Below are 21,614 nucleotides of genomic sequence, written 5' to 3'. Positions count from 1 at the left end.
CAAATGTATACGTGCCTGGGAGACACTTCTGGTCCCCAATTACAAAAGAATGAATTAGTAGTGGTTTCTTGGCAGTGGTCCCTTCGACAATTACCCTGTTTCGGATCATGCATTTGCTTCTTGGCCTTTATGAAGCAAGTTGTTGGTTCAAATGCGACCCATAAGTTGATTGGAGGAGGAAAACTAATAGAAAATATATTGATTAGAGTACTCTAAAATGAAGCTGCAGGGTTTGTGAGCTGACAACTTGGTGGTAGTTGGGGGGGGGGGGGGGGGAGTCAAACTATCTTGATGCTTCAGCCTTTCATTTTCCTCTTTGCTGATTGGTCTGTTTTCTCTTTGCGCCCCGCCTTCTCGCAGATCTCCGGGATCTGATTGGCGGGTGGCGACGTCAGTCATGTCTGGATCCCGCCCACTGAGCAGGTTGGGTTGCCTGGCAATCAGCGCTCTGAGAGCTGCTGCTTGCTGGAGGCTGACTTTAGATGTTGCATTGCGGATTTGCAGCGGCTACAATGTAACACAGGATGTTGCAAATGCAATCATGTCGCTACCGTCTCGATCCCGTCCACTGCGGGATGACACGCTTCAGGTCCTGTGAAGGTCCTCGCGTGTTTCCTCACACCTTCACCACACTGCCGCCTCAGTAAGTCAGCGCGATTTGTCCTCTCACTGAATGAAAAAGGTTGGATAGCGCACGCTGCACAAAAATAATGGCGACTAATCAAGACGGCTGTAGTGTCAAAGTGGCTTTAAGGTAAGACAGCTTCTTATTTATGACCGGGGTTTGTGTCGGTGCCAGGAGAGTGAAGCGGGGCAGTTAAAGCGCCTGGGAAGCCATTGTGTGGGCGCTCTTGTGCACTGTTGTTGCTTGCTTGAATAGGTGATGGAAACTCAATTGATTTTAGATTTTAAAATGAACTGAATCGATCACTCTTGTCAGTGACTGCATTTTGACTTCAAAGCAAACAGATTAATGTTGACTGGTATTCAGTTATTGCTTCATGTTGGCAATTATTTGTTTTTCCATTTGGTTGGCTTTTGTGCTGTCCTTGATATTTGGGGGACAATGGACTTTTATCAAAATAACGACTGGTGGAAGAGGAACCATAAATAACCCTTTTCAATCTTTGGGGGAAGTGCAATAAATGTCACCACCCATGTTATTGTGGCATGTTTGACATCACATTCTTTCCAAAGTGTACGCTTCTGCACAGATCATTTTACCTCAGCTCCGCTGTTCAGTCTTTGTTCATCAAAGTGGGTTCTGTTGATGTGGGGGTAAAATGGTGAATGATTGGAATTATTGCATGGGCATGGAAACGGTATGGGGAGAAAAACTCATTGCTGTTTTACTTTCATAGCTATAAGATCATAACCGACTTGAGTGAGCTGTGAAGGGTGTTTTGCTAACCAAATTAGGACAATGTAACGTCAGCAGCATAATACAGTGTTTTTTTTTGTCACCTTTTCTCCTCTCTTCCCCCCCCCTCCCCCACCACCTTCCTCCAAAATGGGGACAATGACAGTTTTACAATTACCAGCAAAGAATAATTTCAAAATAAATGTACTTGAAATGAAATATGTTCTTGATGTTGCACAATGACCATTATATTGCTCCTTTTTAATAGATTCTGAATTAAAGCGATAATTTTAAAGAAACCATGAAATCGTCTATGAGACCGATGGGGAATGAGAACAAAGAGTGTGCGAATGGGCTGGGACATTTTGATCGGGAAAGAGTCAATTAAGTTCTGTTATATACAAAAGATATAAATAAGACTAGAGACCAAATTAAAGTGGGTGACGAGACAATAAGGTGCAATGACAGTCCGTGAAATCCAGAGTATGTAATTTGTTCAATGGACATTGACTTTGCTTCTCTCCCAATTGTGAAGCTCATTCAAACATTTCACAAAATGATTTTTAATTTGATCTTGCGCACTGAATGGGCAATTTACAAGTCACCTGTCACCACAGCTAAATGGAAAATATAATTCATGTCACATAATGGTAAATCAGCTTCAGCGTGCATGTCACAAGCTGTTTTATTAACATTTTAAAAATTCGTGCTTTGACCTCGAGCTGAGTTATCACAAAAAAAAGACTTTTCTAAAAGACTCAATCAAGTATGGATCATGATTGTAAGGATCAAAAAATATTCAGTTGATTTGCATGTCCGTAAATAACTGTTATTTGTTTGGTGTCACCAAAATAAATTGGATCGGAAACCCTGGGCACAAGCTTCAACCTTGGAAAAAGACAATAAAGCTTTTTCTAATTTTGTTCCCGGTTGGTTATTGGAAATAATTAACATCCTCCTTGATGTTAAAAGGGTATCAGTACTTAAGCCTCAGAAGTGTAATCACATTCAAATGAATGGTTCCTCCTAATAGTAAGTAGATAGTATAAGATTCCTGATTTCCGAATAAAACGTTGGACTCGCTGAAGACCGAGTTTTAGTTAAGAGAAAAATGCTTTCCAATTCATGTAGTTTTTCCTCTTGGGTTTGTGGACATGGAATTAAATACAATTTGGTGTTTCTTATTTTATATCTGACTCTAATAACAAAATAATATTTAGTTTGTCAGATGTTGTTTGATAACAGGAGAACGTAACACAGAGAAAGTGTGGAATTGTGATTACTGACAATAATTTTAATTCATTCTTTAAAATAGATGGTACAAGTATCGAAGAGGTAGTAGTTAAGAAATGGCTTCTTGAAGCAAATTAACCTGAAGCAATACACCTGAAAGTAATCATAAAACTGTGCAACAAAATGTCCTCAATGATTTGAAAGGAATGTCATCTACTTGTATTTGTAGATGTTTAGTAGCAAAAAAGGTAGTCAATGGAAAGAGTGACGGTTCAAGTTAGGGGAGTTGTGAGCTAATCAGGACAAAGAGGTCAACTGAACAAAACTCAATTTCATTCAACTGACTTGAATCAAATCCATGGATTTCTACAGTGAAGTTAATTTCTCAGATGCAGGGCTGGTAACTGGTAGAAGTCCTTTTTTTTCATACTTTAACCTTAATGAATTCAGTGCAAGGGCATTACTTCCTACCATCGCTGTTCAAAGCTGCAGAACGAAGAATCAGGAAGTGTCAGTAATACACAGTTTCAGGAAGGATGTAGGCCTTTTGTTGACTTTAAACCAAATTTTTGTACTGTCATGGTATGTGATAAGTTTATCTGTGTCGGCTTGGGAGTGGAGTGATTGCAAAAGAAATCCCCCAATGTTTACAAAACAAATATACACTCAGTTTACACAGAGACGCATTTGCTTTAACATTTGTGTTTTTCATAGAATCCTAGAATCCCTTCAGTGCAGAAAGAGGCCATTTGGCCCATCGAGTCTACACCGACCCTCTGAAAAAGCACCTAGCTAGACCCATTTCCCCGCCCTCTCCCTGTGACCCCATCTACCTTTTTGGACACTAAGGGACAATTTAGCATGACCGGTCCACCAAGCCCGCATATCCTTGGACTGTGGAAGGAAACTGGAAACCCACGCAGACACGGGGAGGATATGAAACTCCAGACAGACAGTCACCCAAGGTTGGAATTGAACCCGAGTCCCTGGCACTATGAGGCAGTAATGCTAACCACTGTGCCACCATGCTGCCCATTTAAATCTGTGGTGGGATTTTAAATCATGTCCCCCTGTGCATCAACCTGACCCTCTGAATTACTCATCTAGAAGCGTTACCACGACACCATATTCACTACCCCCCCCCCCCCCCCCCCCCCCCCCCTCCGCCGATCCTGGGCTGCTGCTGCTGCCTTCTTTTTTCCATTCCATCTATCTTTCTGCGAGGTATTCGACGAACGGTTGCCACCGCCTGGTGAACCCTTGAGCCGACCCCCTTAGAACAAACTTAATCCGCTCTAGCTTTATAAACCCTGCCATGCCATTTATCCAGGTCTCCACCCCCGGGGGTTTGGCTTCTTTCCACATTAACAATATCCTGCGCCGGGCTACTAGGGACGCAAAGGCCAAAACATCGGCCTCTCTCGCCTCCTGCACTACCAGCTCTTGTGCAACCCCAAATATAGCCAACCCCCAGCTTGGTTCGACCCGGACCCCCACTACTTTTGAAAGCACCTTTGTCACCCCCATCCAAAACCCCTGTAGTGCCGGGCATGACCAAAACATATGGGTATGATTCGCTGGGCTTCTCGAGCACCTCGCACACCTATCCTCCACCCCAAAAAATTTACTGAGCCGTGCTCCAGTCATATGCGCCCTGTGTAATACCTTAAACTGAATCAGGCTTAGCCTGGCACACGAGGACGACGAGTTTACCCTGCTTAGGGCATCTGCCCACAGCCCCTCCTCGATCTCCTCCCCCAGCTCTTCTTCCCATTTCCCTTTTAGTTCATCTACCATAGTCTCCCCTTCGTCCCTCATTTCCCTATATATATCTGACACCTTACCATCCCCCACCCATGTCTTTGAGATCACTCTGTCCTGCACCTAGTTGTCTTTATATACTTAAGATAAACTGAAAGAAAGCTTGGTGCGGGGAAAAGGTCTGTTAGGCTCTTAACGATGAAGGTGGGATGGTCAATGCAGGGCTGACTATCATGTGAGTTTACCTGCAACTGCAGTATTAATTTCAGTTTTGCTACATAGGCATGTGAAGACAGGTGGACACGATCTCTGGAGCTACCTTGATGTCATAGTAGTGACCTTCCATCTGTCAGTTCATAGCCTATCCCTGTGGCCTACCTTTTTGGACACTAAGGGACAATTTAGCATGACCGGTCCACCAAGCCCGCATATCCTTGGACTGTGGAAGGAAACTGGAACCCCACGCAGACACGGGTAGGGCAGCACGGTAGCATTGTGGATAGCACAATTGCTTCACAGCTCCAGGGTCCCAGGTTCGATTCCGGCTTGGGTCACTGTCTGTGTGGAGTCTGCACATCCTCCCCGTGTGTGCGTGGGTTTCCTCCGGGTGCTCCGGTTTCCTCCCACAGTCCAAAGATGTGCATTTTAGGTGGATTGGCCATGATAAATTGCCCTTAGTGTCCAAAATTGCCCTTCGTGTTGGGTGGGGTTACTGGGTTATGGGGATAGGGTGGAGGTGTTGACCTTGGGTAGGGTGCTCTTTCCAAGAGCCGGTGCAGACTCGATGGGCCGAATGGCCTCCTTCTGCACTGTAAATTCTATGATAATCTATAATAGCGTGGTCAGCAGAGTCCTGTGATGTGTGGTCCGGGGACTGGTGAGAAAATGGTGTGATTGGGACTCTTTTAAAATCTAAATGAGCAATTCCCAGTCAATGGAATCCTGATCAATATATATTATTTATAATGGCACAGGTTATGTAATTTGCAGCTCATAAAAATAAATATCATGAGCTGAATGCTGTAAAGTGAATATTTTTACTGGAGTAGCTCAGCAACGTTCTTGATTGTCTAGGTATTAGTTTCACCTCTTGAGTTTTCAGATTGTGGTTCAAAGAAGAGTACAAAGAAGTTCTCCCTGGTGTCGTGGATAATATTTACTTCTCAACCTTCAGCACTTGAAAATAGATGATCTCATTTTTGTTTGTGGAACCTTGCTGTGCACAAGTTGGTCGCTGCATTTCCAAGATTACCATCAACTCAAAGTACTCCATTGACTAACACTTTGGGATATAGGGAAATTGTGACAGGCACTGTATAAATCCAAGTATTTCTTCTTCACTGAAACGCAAGCATTATTTAAAGAATAAATTGCATTAATCTGGCTGTGTAATCTGAATTGACGCAAGGAAAAACCTGTGAGTTTCTACTTGTTGCCAGATTTTATGGTTTTAAAACTGCTGACCAATGATGGAGTAAGATTCTGCTGTACTGAAGATTTAAGTTAAATGTTGGTCACAATACTGTCATGACACCATTTGCCTTTTAATTCCACCTAAGCTGATGAACTGGACAATTTCTAACGTACATAAGGATTCTAAAGTTAGGCTGAGCAATCACAAATTAAGTCACAGACCAAAATTGGCGAGTGTAGAAACTTCATTTGATGAATACAGCATTTATTGAAGCAAACTTAAATTGTCCGGTGACATCACAACTGGTTTTTCTGCCCACAGACCATTGTCTCCATTTGGTCACCATTCAGGATGCTGCTGCGAGGAAAGACTGTGCACAGAATCATCTACTGTTTGAGATATTTCAGATCAATGATTTATAGCATAAGCCATGGGAACAAGGATGGGTGAAAGAAGTCTTCAGTTTCACTGCCTTCCTTTGGTCAGGCATAGTAATGTATTGGTTCATTTTCATTATTTATTGCTGTTACAAATATGCAATTATTGGATATAAGAACATGAGAAGGGCATGCAACGCTCTGGTGGCACAGTGGTTAGCACTGCTGCCTCACAATGCCAGGGACCCAGGTTCGATTCCAGCATTGGGTGACTGCCTGTGTGGAAATGGCACGTTCTCCCGTGTCTGCGTGGGTTCCCGCTTTCCTCCCACAGTTCAAAGATGGGCAGGTTAGGTTGGATTGTGGGAATGGGGTGAGGGAGTGGGCTTAGGTGGGCTGCTCTTTCGGAGGGTTGGTGCAGACCAATGGGCTGAAAGGCCTCTTTCTTCACTGTCGGGATTCTATAGATTTGGCCCATTGAAGCTCACACCTCCAACATCTCAACCATCACATTGGGCAGCACCGGGAACCAGCCTAAGGTTTCGGCAATAAAAACATGAAAAGCTTGCAGAACCTGGCAGCATCTATGGAGACAGTAACCGAACTGACGTTTTCAATCCAAAATTACACTTTTGCTTTTGCTTCTGCTGTTTGTCGAGTAGATTATTTTTTATATCATCTTGAGTAAAAAAGGAAGAACATGCATTTATAAAGCTTCTCATGGCATTCCACCAGCTTCAGACCCAATACATGTAAGTGTAGCCCCTGTTGTCATGTTTGCAAACACAGGAGCAGATTTGTGCACAGCAAAGTTCCACAAACAACAGAGATGAACGAACAATTGATTGGGGTGCAACTAGTTGAGGTATAAATATTGTCCATGGTTTTCCTCGCAAAACAAAATGAAAATCGCTTATTGTTACAAATGAAGTTACTGTGAAAAGCCCCTAGTCACCACATTCCGGCGCCTGTTCGGGGAGGCTGGTACGGGAATTGAACCGTGCTGCTGGCCTGCCTTGGTCTGCTTTCAAAGCCAGCGATTTAGCCCTGTGCTAAAATGCCCTGGGATCTTACATCAATCTGGGGAGACAAAAGAGGTGTAAATTCAACATTAATCTAAAAGATGGCATCTTTGACAACGCAATACTCTCAGTTCTGAAGTGTCGGACCAGAGAATGGGTTAATAGTCAGGAGTGGGACGTGAAGACACACCACTGTGAGTGCGATGTCAATAAAACGCAACTTCCTAAAATTTGTGTGAAATTTACTTTTTGCAGATCTAGTTTTATGTCTCCAGGCCCTTCAAACTATTATTCCACTTTACTTCTCGGCACAGAGTTGCCAACCCTCGCCCCTCTTTCCAGAATCAATCTTTGCTGAGCCATTCTTGAGGGCTCATCCTTTGTGAGTTTAGCCCTGTAAATGTTCTCTGCATTCTCATCGAAGAATGTATATACTTCTGTGGTGTGGCCACCAGAACGGTACGCGGTAGTGGAGGTATGGTTTTAAAAGTACGCTCTGACCAATATGACCCTGAAGAATTTATTTCGACAATTACTCCTACCACCTGAAATCCAGCTGATATCTCATCCGCCCCAACCAATGTTCTGTATCAAAGTGCACATTAGACACATGCAGCTCGCAGCAGTATATATCAGAAGCTGAATTTGACTCTAGTTTCCGTTGGCACGACAGTTCGATTGACTTTGTCCGCACAATTTGAATTCCTCCCGTCAGCAACTTTGCATTCGGCAGATATGCAACTTTAATGTAAATTCTCATTGGAGATAAATCTGGAGAATGATCTCACTGCATAAAATCAAAGTATAATTTTAACATACTTTTATAATTATTGTAGTTAAAAAATGTTGGTTTGGCTTCGCCAATAACACTGGCACCTCCTGAATCAGAAAGTTGAGTGGTCGTGCCCCACTCCAGAATTTAAGCACATGGGGCTGGATTCTCTGATCCTGAGGCTAAGTGTTGATGCCGTCTCAAACGCCGTTGCGTCAACACGGCCCCAGTGTCAGCAATTCTGGTCCCTACAGGGGACCAGCACTGCGCTGGAGCGGTTCACGCCGCTCCAGCTGCTGATCCAGCTGTGGAATGGCCGTCGGGGGATGTGCGCATGCGCAGTGGGTCCGGCGCGAACCCACTCAGGCGCAGTCCCACCGGCGCGATTTCCGCCCATGCGCGGTGTCTCCCATGTCCGCGCGGCCCTGACCCAACATGGCGCAGGTGTACAGGCGCCGGAGCGGAAGAAAGGAGGCCGGGAGACAGAGATGCCGGCCCGCCGATCGGTGGGTCCCGATTGCGGGCCAGGCCACATCGTAGGCCTCCCCGGGGTCGGCCCCCCTCCCCACAGGCCGCCATCCTCCCTTTCAACGCCAAGTTCCCGCCGGCTGAGAGCAGGTGTGGACGGTGCTGGCAGGACTTGGCATTTCCACGACGGCTGCTCAGCCCATCCCGGGCCGAGAATCAGTGGGCCAGCCGTGAAGAGCGGCACCCGACCGGCGCCGCGCCAATGGCTCCGATTCTCCGCTCTGCGGAGAATCACCTGCTGGCGTTGGGGCGTCGTGGCGTGATTCGCGCCGGTCGCGGGGATTCTCCGGCCCAGTCACGAGCTGAGAGAATCCCGCCCATAATTTTGGACGGCACTTAAGTGAAATACTGGGGTGTGTTGTGTTGTCAGAGCAGCTTTCGTTTGGGTGAGATGTTGAACTAATGTCCTCTTTGCCTGTTCAGGTGCAGGCAAAAGATTCCATGGTGCCACTTGAAGAGGAGAACGCAAGTTCCTCAATGTGATCGTAAAGATTTGCCTGTTAGCCGATGTGGGAAGAGTCAGTATTTTAGGGGTTTGCCGGGAACAGGGAATGAGCATTGTTCAGGATGGGGGTGATAGGGTGGAGAGAGTGAGATGAAAGGGGGATGGAAAATGTTGGGGGTTGAGGGAGGGAGTTAACAGTACCAGGGCATAAGGGAGGGAATGAAAATTGTTGAGGGAGAGGTGAGAATTATTGGGGGTGAGTGGGGTAAACATTATTGGGGGTGAAAGGGGGTGAACATTGCTGGGGGAGTTAGTGGTGTTAGCATTGTCCGTGGGTGAGGGAGAATGCTGGACATTGTCAAGGAATGAGGCTGTGCGGTTTGGGGGTGAAAGGGGGTGAACATTGCTGGGGGAGTTAGTGGTGTTAGCATTGTCCGTGGGTGAGGGAGAATGCTGGACATTGTCAAGGAATGAGGCTGTGCGGTTTCTGAGGCTGACGGTTCCATTTAAAAAAACATTGTAGGTCGGTGAACTGGCTCAGTTGGAATTACACTCGCCACTGGACTCTTCACTCTGCTTATCAATGGATTCAACAGGGAGCCAAGTCTAGAATGTGCAAAGACTCCAGTGTAAAATTGTAAGTGGGCAGTTTAATCACAATCAGCGTTGGACACACTTATTCTGCCGCTGACCGAAAGGTCTGAGCTTCTTTCCTCTGGCTGGGGAATCTAGAACAATGGGGAGCAATTTCAGGATAAGCGTACAATCATTTAGGACTGAGATAGTGAGAAGTCTTTTCACTCCGATGTAAACGTTTGGATTTTGCTGCATTTCGCTACCCCACCCCCCAGTAATGCCCTTGCCTCCCTCCCCGCCACCCCCGGACCTTTAAGGCCAGGATAGGCAGATTTAAGGTGTCTCATGGAATCAAGAGATATAGGGAAAAGACAGGAAAGTGGAGTTGAGGTCCAAGATCAGCCATGATCATATCGAATGGCGGAGCAGGCTCAGTGGCCATATGGCCTTCGCTTGTTCCTGTTTCTTATGTTCTTGAGTAAATACAAGGTTCTTTTTCTTTTAATAAATGCAGATAACTGGCCTGAATAATAGGCATAGAAATTAGGGTTAGGGTTAACTTTTTCTGGATGAGAATGATCAATAAAATAAATGTTTAGGGGCATATGGATTCTGCCAGTGTTATTTTATTTTTTGAAACAATAAAACCACATTCTCTTTTGCTATTTCGTTGAAATCAGTGAGAAGTTATATTTAGTTTGAAGTGCATCATTTAATTTTTACCACCACATAATTGAAGTCAAGGAGGATAACTGCTCCTGGAAAATATCTTGCTCTCTCCAAGTTTTCAACAAATTTCAATCCTGAATTTAAGGAATATAGCTTTCACACACCGTTTTTATTCAGAAAGTTAACTTGAATATAAGTTAATAAAACATAATTCAGAAAAAAAACCTTACTCACTGGGTTATAAGTTAAGAGAATGTGGGGTGAGGCGGTTTTTCAAGATTTGAGCGCCTATCTGTAACAGTTCAGAGGGATTGAGTTGTGATGCTGTGTCAGAGGACATAAGCAGGGAACAAAAGAAGCCTGAATTAAAAGTGCACAGCAGGTACTGCAGTGCAGCATTTTGTTAAAGCTCGAGTTCTAGAAGGTGAATTGGGTCACGGGCTGCTTTTGTATCATTAACCACCATTTGGCCCACACATGTCCCTCTAATTCATCAGCAGTGTGGCACCATTCCTTGTGCAGTGCCCAGTCCTAGGAAAATGCCAGATGGTGTCTGATCACAGTCATGCAGAGCTGATGAAATCTAATACAATTAATATATCAACTTGCATTGAAATCGTGCAAAATATCGAGTTGTGTTTCTGCGATCTTCAAGTGAAGCAACGTTTTAAAAATGTTCAGCTAACAATTACAAGTTACCTCTCCAGTGCATTGTAGTGAGATTCTGTTTCACAAATTGAGGTTAGTCCAAGTGCACTCTTTGAAACTAACCAAAGTATATTAGCTCAATATTACGCAATTCTGTGGGTTAATGCACCCATTTTCATCTATTCAACATCAGGGTGCTATATTTGCTTTAATAGGCATATGAACTTAACTTTTACTGGATCAGAGAATGATCTGTGAAATAAATGTTCAGGAGTCAATGGATTCTGCCAGTGTTATTTGATAATTAAAAAAAAAAACAATAAAACTGCATACTGCTTACCTGGCTGAGGAATCTAGAAATATTTGCTCTACCTGAAAGGGAAGTGAGGGCAAGATGATTGTTTAGGCTTCGATTTTCGGAGAGCCCCTCTATCTTGGTGAAAAATGGTGGAAGAGGCCCAAATATGGTAGACCAGCCACTGAGCACAGCAACACTTTTCCAGGGACAGAAATTGGCTTGACTCTGGATTTGTGCAAGCTGTACTTAGCCCCGTGTTTTACTGCTCGCCTGAACTCCCTATTGTAGTGAGATCGGTGGCGTCCTGATCTCCAAGGCCCCCAAAACAATCCCTGACTTCCCCCCCCAGCCCGAACGCAATATGGGAGGGTCCCAGCCCTGGATTTGCTCGCCGCTCCTCCCCACAGCCCCCAACACCCATGCCGGACAACCCCGGCCCACGGCGCACATGCGCCAAAAATCACAGTGTGGCACCCTAGCAGTGCCCAAATCAGCTGGCAGTGCCACATGGGCACCAAAGGGCATGACGCTTGTGGCCACCAATCTCCTTGGAGACCTTCACGCGTGGCATTCCGTCTGGTCCCCATTTGTGGGGGCCAGTACCAAACAGCGCTCGCCCAAGTTCTCTGAGACAAAGGAGTTGACTCCCAAAGCCTCAAGTACCTTGGGAATCTGCACATTAGAGAGAGGCTAGCTCTCTCGCTCTATTATGCAGATTTGCTAAAACGTGATCCCGCCCACTGTGAGTGGGATTCACATCGCAACGCCTCGCGAGATCGTGTTGAATCTCACGCGGCCTTGCGAGCCAGGTAGATCCTGGGAGCGAGGTCTCCTGGCCACGCTGCGCCACAACGAGCTGCTTTTTGGGCGCAGCATGGCCGTTGGCTCCCGCCCAAAGTTTCTGTTGAGTGTACCCATCATATATTCCTATTTGAGAGGTGCAAGCTGCCTTTAAACAGCATCACAAATGTTTTTGCCCCCACATTGGGCAAGCTGACAGTCAATAGTACTAGAAGTGCCAGCGCATTCTATTTTGTGATAATAAGTCTTTTTAACCAATTTCAGTTCCCGATTGCACCCACGTGTTGGGGCCATTTTAAGCCAAAGAAATGCACTCAAAAATGTTTCAGTCCCTCTGACTAGCAAACTGTCGTGCTTTCATTGAACTATCTAACATGCAACTAAAGTTTTGATCAAAAAATGCAGTCAAGTTATTTTAGGAGTATAATACACTCATTGTATTTGTGAATGATTATTTCTGTTCCTCAATGTTGACTGTTAATTTTGTTTAAAGTAGGACATCACCAGCAGAGCATTGAGAAGCAGAAATGCTTTAAAAGGCTTGTTTAAAAATTGAATTGGATGCTGCTAAAATGTAATTTTGTAAGACATGTTCGGATGGATTCAGCCAGGGATGCTTGGCTCCAGACATTCGAGCCTTGGTCCAAACGTGGACAAAAGAGCTGAATTCTAAAAGGGAGGTGAGAGTGAATGCCTTTGACATCAAGCATTTGACTGAGTGTCGTATCGCAAAATTGAAGTCAATGGGAATCCGGGGGGTGGGGGCGGGGGGCAGTTCTGCATTGGTTGAAGTCATACCCAGCATAAAGCAAGATTGCTGTGGTTGTTAGAAGTAATTCCTCTCAGGTCAGGTCGACAAAACCTTGGGAGTCCCTCAGGGTCATGTCCCAGGCCCTGTCATCTCAGCTGCTTCATTAATCACCTTCCCTCCATCATAAGGTCAGAAATGGGGGGGCGGGATTCTCCGAGCCCCCGCCAGGTCGGAGAATCGCCGCTGGCGATGTGAATCCCGCCCCCATGCCGGCTGCCGAATTCTCCGGCGCCGGAGTTTTGGCGGGGCCGGGAATCGCGCCGCGCTGGTCGGCGGCTGCTGGCAGTGCCCCCCCCCCAGCGATTCTCCGGCCCGCGATGGGCCGAGCGGCCGCCCGTTTTCGGCCGGTCCCGCCAGCGTAAATCAAACCAGGTCCATACCGGCGGGACCTGGCTCTACGGGCGGCCTGCAGAGTCCTTGGGAGGGAGGGGGGTGCGGGGGGGATCTGGCCCCGGGGGGTGCCCGCATGGTGGCCTGGCCCGCGATTGGGGCCCACCGATCCGCGGGCGGGTCTGTGCCGTGGGGGCACTCTTTCACTCCGCGCCGGCTGCTGTCAACCTCCGCAATGGCCAGCGCGGGGAACAACCCCCCCCCCCCCTGCGCATGTGCTGGGATGACGCCAGAACACGCTGGCGCTGCCGCGCTCGCGCCAACTCGCGGCGGCCAGCAGAGCCCCTTCGGTGCTCTTCGGACGATTCCGCACCTTTCGGGCGGCCCGCCGCCAGAGTGGTTCACGCCACTCCTCGGCGCTGGTACGGCCCGCCCTGCCGGGTAGGGGAGAATCCCACCTGGTGTGTTTGCTGATGGTTACATGGTGCTCAGTACCATTCAGAACTCCTCTGATTATAAAGATGGCTGTGCCTGCAAGCAGCAAGACCTGGGCAACATTCAGACCTGGGCTGATACGTGGCAAGTAATCTTAGTGCTACGTATGTGGCGGGCATTGATCATCTTCAATAAAGGAGAATTTAATCTGTCTTGGGATTCAGCTACATTACCATCGCTGAACCATCACCATTAACATCCTGAAGGGACGTACATACTGTGCAGGTCAGGAACTGAGAATTCTGTGGTGCTGAACTCGCCTCCTGACTCCCCAAATCCTGTCCACCAAGGCACAAGTCAGGAGGAATACTCCCAACCTGCCTGGATGACTTGCAGCTCCAATAACACACCAGATGCTCAGCAGTAGCCACTTTAATGGCACCCCATCAATCAGCTTAAACATTCACTCCCTCTACCACCAATGCATAGTGGCACCAATGTTACCATATACAAGATGCACTGCAGCAACTCATCAGACCATCTTCAACAGGGTTAATGTTGTGGTGAATGATATTTCATTGGAATGCTGATGAAAAGCCCAGCAACATTTCATCTTCCAACACTAGGCAGGATTTTCATTCCTGGGCCTCACACCTGTCATTGGATGAAATGTGGGTCGGGAACCCCGGAAATGATGGTTGCGGTTTCCAGAGGTCAATTTAGGAGGCAGTGGCCAATGAATTGACCTCCTCTGGGAGTCCAGTCCAATTGAGGGTGATGGGTGGGCTCTTGACTCTGGGTGGGTCAATAGGAGGCCATCTGGCAGCCATAAATCTGAAGCCCCACAGTCAGAGGTAGTTGCAGCTGAAGTATGGCGAAGGTTAAAGAGCACTTCAATTTTTGGACATCAGCCACAAATGGATAAAGAAGAGGACCAAACGTGTTGGTGCTTTCAAACATGAGAAGGAATGTCACCAAGCCTCCCCCACTACAGTACGGTAGCGAGCATTGCTATGATTGTGTCTGATTTTTGGAATGTCATCTTCTACATTTAGTGAAACTGCCTGGCTCCAACATCTGCCTGGTCTAGCACACGGAGCCTTCATGGACAGCCGTCCGACGGCCCATATGTTCGCTGGAAAATATAGACGGCGTCAGAAGAGTGCCCTTAATTACATATTAAAGGGACTTAATAATTATTTATTTGCTGTGGCCGGGCATGTCACCATTCCCACCATCATTCCAACTCCTGCAGAATCTTGTGGAGGTGGAAATGTGTCATGGTGCCTGTCTGATGGTATTTCTCTCATTTATGGGCCCTGCTCCCTTTCCTCCAGATGCCTCTCCACCGACCGACCATTGAAAATTCAGAGTAAACTCTTGTTTTTCTCTCCTCAAATGCTGCCTGACCGGCTGAGTGTTTCCAACTTTTTCCTGCTATTTCAGATTTTCTCGCATCCACACACAGTATATACCTTTGGGGAAAACTATTTGAAGCTGGGTATACTACGTAAAACAGATTAACATAGATAAACATAGAATTTACAGTGCAGAAAGAGGCCATTCGGCCCATCGAGACTGCACCGGCTCTTGGAAAGAGCACCCTACACAAGGTCAACACCTCCACCCGATCCTCATAACCCAGTAACCCCACCCAACACTAAGGGCAATTTTGGACAGTAAGGGCAATTTATCGTGGCCAATCCACCTAACCTGCACATCTTTGGACTGTGTGAGGAAACCGGGGCACCCGGAGGAAACCCACGCGCACACGGGGAGGATGTGCCGACTCCGCACAGACAGTGACCCAAGCCGGAATCAAACTTGGGACCCTGGAGCTGTGAAGCAATTGTGCTATCCACAATGCTACCGTGCTGCCCCAAGATGAGACAAATATTCTAATAAGTCACTCCTCAGACAAAAATCCCAATTACTTATATTTTTTAGTAATTCACAACAGTGACTAATATTTTAAAAACTAGTGGATTCAGTCACTATTGATTTAGACAATACATTTTAAAAGCTCCTGAGCTTTCATAGGATTTGTATTTCTGAGAATGTTCAGCTCACATTTTGTTATTGTTTTACAAGAAGTGTCGCATCAAAATTAACAATACATTTCAGGGAGAATTGCTTTCCATGGAAATCGATTTGTAACTTGAAAAGCCTTGAAGCACATTGACACATCACAGTGCTGATGAAGTGAGGACTCATAACCATGAAAACGACCCAAGATGTAAAAGCACCAAGTGCTTGTTTTTAAGAACTATTGTCCCAGCTATAAGCTCGATTTTTAGAGCAGCGATGGGCAACATGGGCTAGTAAGAGGGTCTCATGAGTGGCCCTACTTCATCTCAGTGGGCCAGAAGATTGAAATCTGCTTTGTTCACTAACCATGAACAAATATGTCATAACGAGGTATAGAAAAATGCGTAATAGTTTATCTATTGATGGAACTGTCATCAACTTCAAATGGTAAAAACAAAATAAATGTTTACACTTTGGGAGCCGAGGGAGCGCACAGCTCTCTCAGCTAATGTTGTGAGCAAACGGCACACACCTCATTTCACTCGCCATTCCTTTATGTGTGAATCACTTCAGTCATACTGGTTAGAGAAAAAAAAACAACACGGAAATAAATCAGCGGAAAGTGGCGACCCTGCATGTGGGCAGCAGGCAACAAAGTGTCTCGCATTCAGAACCCAGATGGCTCACCACTGAAATGAAAAAAATGAAATGAAAATCGCCTATTATCACAAGTAGGCTTTGAATGAAGTTACTGTGAAAAGCCCCTAGTCGCCACTCCGGCGCCTGTTCGGGGAGGCTGGTACGGGAATTGAACCCGTGCTGCTAGCCTGCCTGTGTCTGCTTTATAAGCGAGCTATTTAGCCCTGTGCTAAACCAGAACATAGAACATACAGTGCAGAAGGAGGCCATTCAGCCCATCGAGTCTGCACCAACCCACTTAAGCCCTCACTTCCACCCTACCCCCCTAAACCAATAACCCCTCCTAACCTTTTTGGACCTAAGGGCAATTTAGCATAGCCAATCCACCTAACCTGCACGACTTTGGACTGTGGGAGGAAACCAGAGTGCCCGGAGGAGAAACCCACGCAGACACTGGGAGAACATGCAGACTCCGGGAATCGAACTTGGGACTCTGGTGCTGTGAAACCATAGTGATAACCGCTATGCTACTATGCTGGTTCACAATGATATATTTTACAATTAACAATATTACTTGAATAATTTACCTTTGTTTGAAAATGTAGCATTTTGCTAGCACATGTTTTGAAAATGTGTACAAATATATCAGTTGACTTGACAACCTGTTCTTTTTAAAAGAACGAGCTGAACTGAACCATTATGATGTGAATATGAGCGAATGAATGGCAGATAGAGAATTGCTAAGTTCTGGTGACTTGATTGTGGATGAAAAGCAAGATAAAGCTTGTTTCTCTGTCAACCCATGTTCAAAAGTCTGCTCACAGACATAGGCTAAACAACAAAAATGCTGTTCGTTGCTGTTAACTTCTCCAGCGTATTAAAGATTGTGATTCACAGATTGATGCTAATTTATGAATAGTGCAACATTGGCAGCAGCAAAACTTCATGTTTACATTGCCAAAAAAATCATCTTCAAATAGTTCCATTCAAATTAGATTTGCATTGGGGACTTCCGGTGACGGCGGGCGGGAGGCAGCCGCACAATGGAGGGCTCCCGTTCGGGAACGGCATTTTCGGGGCTTTAAGCCCGGTCCCAGGGTCCACGGAGGCGGCAGAAGCAGGGCGAAGGCACGAAGGAGGCACAGTGATGACACAGGAGGAAAAAAACCCAAAGAAAAATGTCGAGGGTGAGCAAGAAAACGGCTGGAAAAAAAACAGCTGAAGGTCCGTCGGGGAGTGGAAAGGTCACCAAGGAAAATGGAGGCTGGAGCACCAGGGAAGCCGCACTGCTTACGGCTGAAGAAATAACGAAGGTGATGGCTGCGGAATTTGAAAAGCAGTTGGCGCAGATTGCGAAATGCATGGAGACGGTGAGGAAGGAGATGAGGGAGGTTTTGGGTGTGCTGGTGGAGGAGGCGGTTTCCCCGGTGAGGACGGAGGTGGCGAGCGCAGTGGCGGAGGTACGAGAGCAAGGGGAGGTGCTGAAGGAAGTGGAGGAGACGTTATTGCAGCACGGTGATCAACTTGCCTCGATGGGGAAAGAGATGCGGAAGGTGATGGATACTAACAAGGATCTGCGAGGAAAAATGGAAGATCTGGAAAACCGATCCAGGCGACAGAATTTGAGGATTGTGGGGCTGCCCGAAGGAGTTGAAGGACCGAAGCCGACTGAGTATTTTGCCGTGATGCTGGCAAAACTATTGGGGGAGGGGAGGATCCCTCCCGATATGAACTGGATCGGGCTCATCGGTCGTGGAGGCCTGTACCAAAGGCGAGTGAGCCGCCAAGGGCAGTGACTCTGTGCTTCTGTAGGTACAGTGTGAAGGAGAAAGTCCTGAGCTGGGCCAAGCAGAAGCGGGTGGTGCAGTGGGCTGGAGCTGGTATATGTGTATACCAGGACTTTACGGTGGAGCTGGCAAGGAGGCGGGCTGCCTTCAACTGGGTGAAGAGGGCACTGTACATTAGCAAGGTGCGGTGCGGCATTGTATATCCAGCGAAGCTGAGGGTGACTTACAAGCTCAGGGACTTTTATTTTGGAACGGCGGAAGCAGCGGAGGAGTTTGTGAAAGCAGAAGGACTGTGGCACAACTGACAAATTGAGGAATGGCCATGTGCCGATGTCATCTCATGACTGTATTTTCTTCTTTTTTGTATCACTGCGCGCGGGTGTAGAGACTAAAGGAGCCAATGTGGTATATATTTGGACAAGGGAAGGGACGGGACTTTCACTCGAAATGAGAGTTCTTTGGGGTGTAGGTGGATATGTGGGGTTTGTGTGCTAAAAGGGGATCTTTGGGCTTTCCTAGGGCCGGGCAAGTGGGAAAGGGACCCGGGTGGCGGCCTCCATGCTGGCCGGTTTAAGCTGGCCAGTGAACGGGAGTGAGGTGGGGAGAGGGGCTGCGGCCATCGGAGGTTGGAAGGAACCGAGGTTGGGAGGAGGAGTTTTACAAGAGGCAGTGGATGGGAGGAACTGGAGACCTGGGGTTGGGGAGGGGGTGGGGGCTGTGTAAGATTAAGGGTGACTACGGGTAATCCCTGATTCCTTTTTGTCATTTGTTTATGTAAACATGCGGGTTGAGGTTTGGGGGTTGGTGGGTAAACGGGATCGTTGTTATTATGGGGACTGACATATCTTGCTGTTTATTGTTCATGGATGTAAATGTGCGAGAAAATGTGAAAAAGGAAGAGAATAAAAAAATAAAAAATTAGATTTGCATTATCTGGCAATACAGGGACAGAGCCTAAACCCTTCAGCATAGACAGTCATGCCTCAGCAGGAATTTTTATCAGTTTCTGAACTCCACTTTTCAAGGGGGTACTATAATCTGACATTGTCGAATATACCTTGCTTTGGCCTGTGATAGGATAATCAGATCCATCCATATCTGGTCATAAATAGGAAGCATGGCTCTTCCTTAGTATTGAGATGAATTGAAAGAAAATCTGTTGACAGAGCAGTTCTGGATCTTATGATAGTTTAGCAATTTTAGCACTGACAGAGGGAAAAAGTCTTCCATTTTAATGGACAATACATCAATGACAGTTAATGTATTGTCACAGTAGCACGGCAGGGCAGCACGGTAGCATTGTGGATAGCATAATTGCTTCACAGCTCCAGGGTCCCAGGTTCGATTCTGGCTTGGGTCACTGTCTGTGTGGAGTCTGCACATCCTCCCCGTGTGTGCGTGGGTTTCCTCCGGGTGCTGCGGTTTCCTCCCACAGTCCAAAGATGTGCAGGTTAGGTGGATTGGCCATGATAAATTGCCCTTAGTGTCCAAAATTGCCCTTAATGTTGGGTGGGGTTCCTGGGTTATGGGGATAGGGTAGAGGTGTTGACCTTGGGTAGGGTGCTCTTTCCAAGAGCCGGTGCAGACTCGATGGGCCGAATGGCCTCCTTCTGCACTGTAAATGCTATGATAATCTATGAAAAATTAATTACACATACTTGGGTAACTTTTTTTAATGGTTCCCAGTCCTAACATGGTTTCAGTTCAGAAAACTGTTGCTTGAGTATCCGTCTTGGCTTCTTTTAAACAAGGTAACATCTGAAATGGACTGGTAGGAAGCCCTATGACATAATATTTTTCGGCGTCCAATATCAATTTGACAAAGTCCGACGTGATGAATGATAAGTGGTGATTCACGCAATGGATTCAAAAATGGAAAAGAAAAAGTTGAAGGACAGGAAACTGTGATTACTCTGTAGGTTGGACTGGGCTGGTGGGGGATGGTGATAATGTACTGAGGGCTCAGTGTTGAGGCCACCACGGTTCCGCATACACATAAATGCTCTAGATGCAAACACTGAATGTAACTTGCTGATGATAAACTGATGATGAATGTGAAGTCAGAGGAAGGAGCTTGGAAATTACAGAGTGAATTTGACAAAATAATGGGCAGATCGGTGACTTGATTAATATGAGAGGTTAAAGCGGCAACATAGGACAAGTATACATTCAGAGGCACATACCCTGAAGGCAATTGTGGGACACTATTATGTTCAGAGACCTTTTGTGAAGTCCAGAAAAGTAAACCAGTCGAGTTGTTAAGGAAAACATAATCATCAGTCTTAATCAAGTCTTTAATCAAAACGGATAATTAGTCACTGAAAGATGAATTCTGAAATTTACTTAAACTTGATAATCCTTTGAAGGATCAGTGTTCATGTATTGCGATTCAAGAATGGCATCCATCCATTACCCTTGTTTAGCACTGTGCTTTAATTGTTTGTCTATTAATTCAGTGTCAATACAGACTGCATTGCCTGCATCATATGAAGGCAGTTTTATTAAGTATGAGGTAATGAACGAAGATGTAAGTTATTTGGATACCTTGTGTAAATGTAATTTGTATTCCCTTGAGATCAGAAGATTGAGGTGTTCTAACTGAGGTGTCTAAAATTGCAGTAAGATTCAATAAGGCCCGTTTCCTCCTGGTGGGGAATCCAGAGCGATGGGGTATGATAGGTGAATTGGCCACGGTAAATTGTCCAAAAGGTTAGCTCGGGTTACTGGGTTATGGGGATAGGGTGGAGGCATGGGCTTAAGTAGGTGGCTCTTTCCAAGGGCCGGTGCAGACTCGATGGGCCGAATGGCCTCCTTCTGCATTGTACGAATTCTATGATTCAGGTGTACCAATGAATAATGATGCATAGTTCAGTGTTGTACTTTGCGAAACCATTAACTGATTTATAGTTGCTTCTACAAAGTACTGCTGATTATTAAACCTAGCTGATTATTAAACCTAAAGTTTTGAATTAATTATATTTTTGGAAATACCAAATCTTTGCTGATATATAACCACCTAATTTTTCACCCTGATTCCGAAAAAGAGAAACTTGAAAAGCAAAAAGACAGGCTTTGCTTGACTTGTCTGTGAGACAGCTCTCCCAACTTTGGCACAAGCTTCCAGATGTTAGCAAGGACGACTTTGCAGGATTGACGAGGCTGAGTATGCCGTTGTCATTACCAGTGCCTGGGTTGATGCTGGGTGGTCCATCTGGTTTCATTCCTTTTTTAGTGTTTTTTTTGTAGCGGTTGAATACTACTGAGTGGGTTGCTAGGCCATTCCAGAGGGCATTTAAGAGTCAACCACATTGCTGGAGTCAAATGTAGGCCAGACCAGGTAAGGATTGCAGATTTTCTTCCCTGAAGGACATTAGTGAACCAGATGGGATTTCACAATAATCGACTTTTAATTCCAGATATTTTTTTTTGAGTTTATAAATTCCACCACCTGCCGTAGCTGGATTCGAACTTGGTCCCCAGATCATTACCCTGGGTTTCTGGATTACTAGTCCAGTGACAAAACCGCAATGCCACCGCCTCTTTGTCCTGTTGTCAGGCCTCTTGAAGCGCATGTTCACTGGGATTTTCCCAGTCGACCTCCAGGTTCCCTCCGATGGCGGACGACAGTGTAAGCTAAGTGGGGCTCCTCCTGCTGATGGGCCAAGAGGTCCTCTGTTTCT

General features: G+C 46.1%; 1 protein-coding gene across 3 annotated transcripts in view; it reads left to right on the top strand.

Moving 5' to 3' along the window:
* Positions 1-442: 442 nt before the first annotated feature.
* kif21b (kinesin family member 21B) overlaps positions 443-21,614 on the top strand; it is a 223,118-nt gene continuing 201,946 nt past the window's right edge. For all 3 annotated transcript variants that reach the window (XR_011935738.1, XR_011935737.1, XM_072480319.1), the window contains exon 1: positions 443-754. Coding sequence is in view for 1 of the 3 variants with exons in the window: in XM_072480319.1 (XP_072336420.1) it covers positions 711-754 (44 nt within the window). In the remaining 2 variants the exon portion in view is untranslated. The remainder of the gene's footprint in view (positions 755-21,614) is intronic.

The sequence above is a fragment of the Scyliorhinus torazame genome, chromosome 17 (genome assembly GCF_047496885.1).
Source record: "Scyliorhinus torazame isolate Kashiwa2021f chromosome 17, sScyTor2.1, whole genome shotgun sequence".
Classification (NCBI taxonomy): domain Eukaryota; kingdom Metazoa; phylum Chordata; class Chondrichthyes; order Carcharhiniformes; family Scyliorhinidae; genus Scyliorhinus; species Scyliorhinus torazame.
This window is presented reverse-complemented; position numbering and strand designations above follow the sequence as displayed.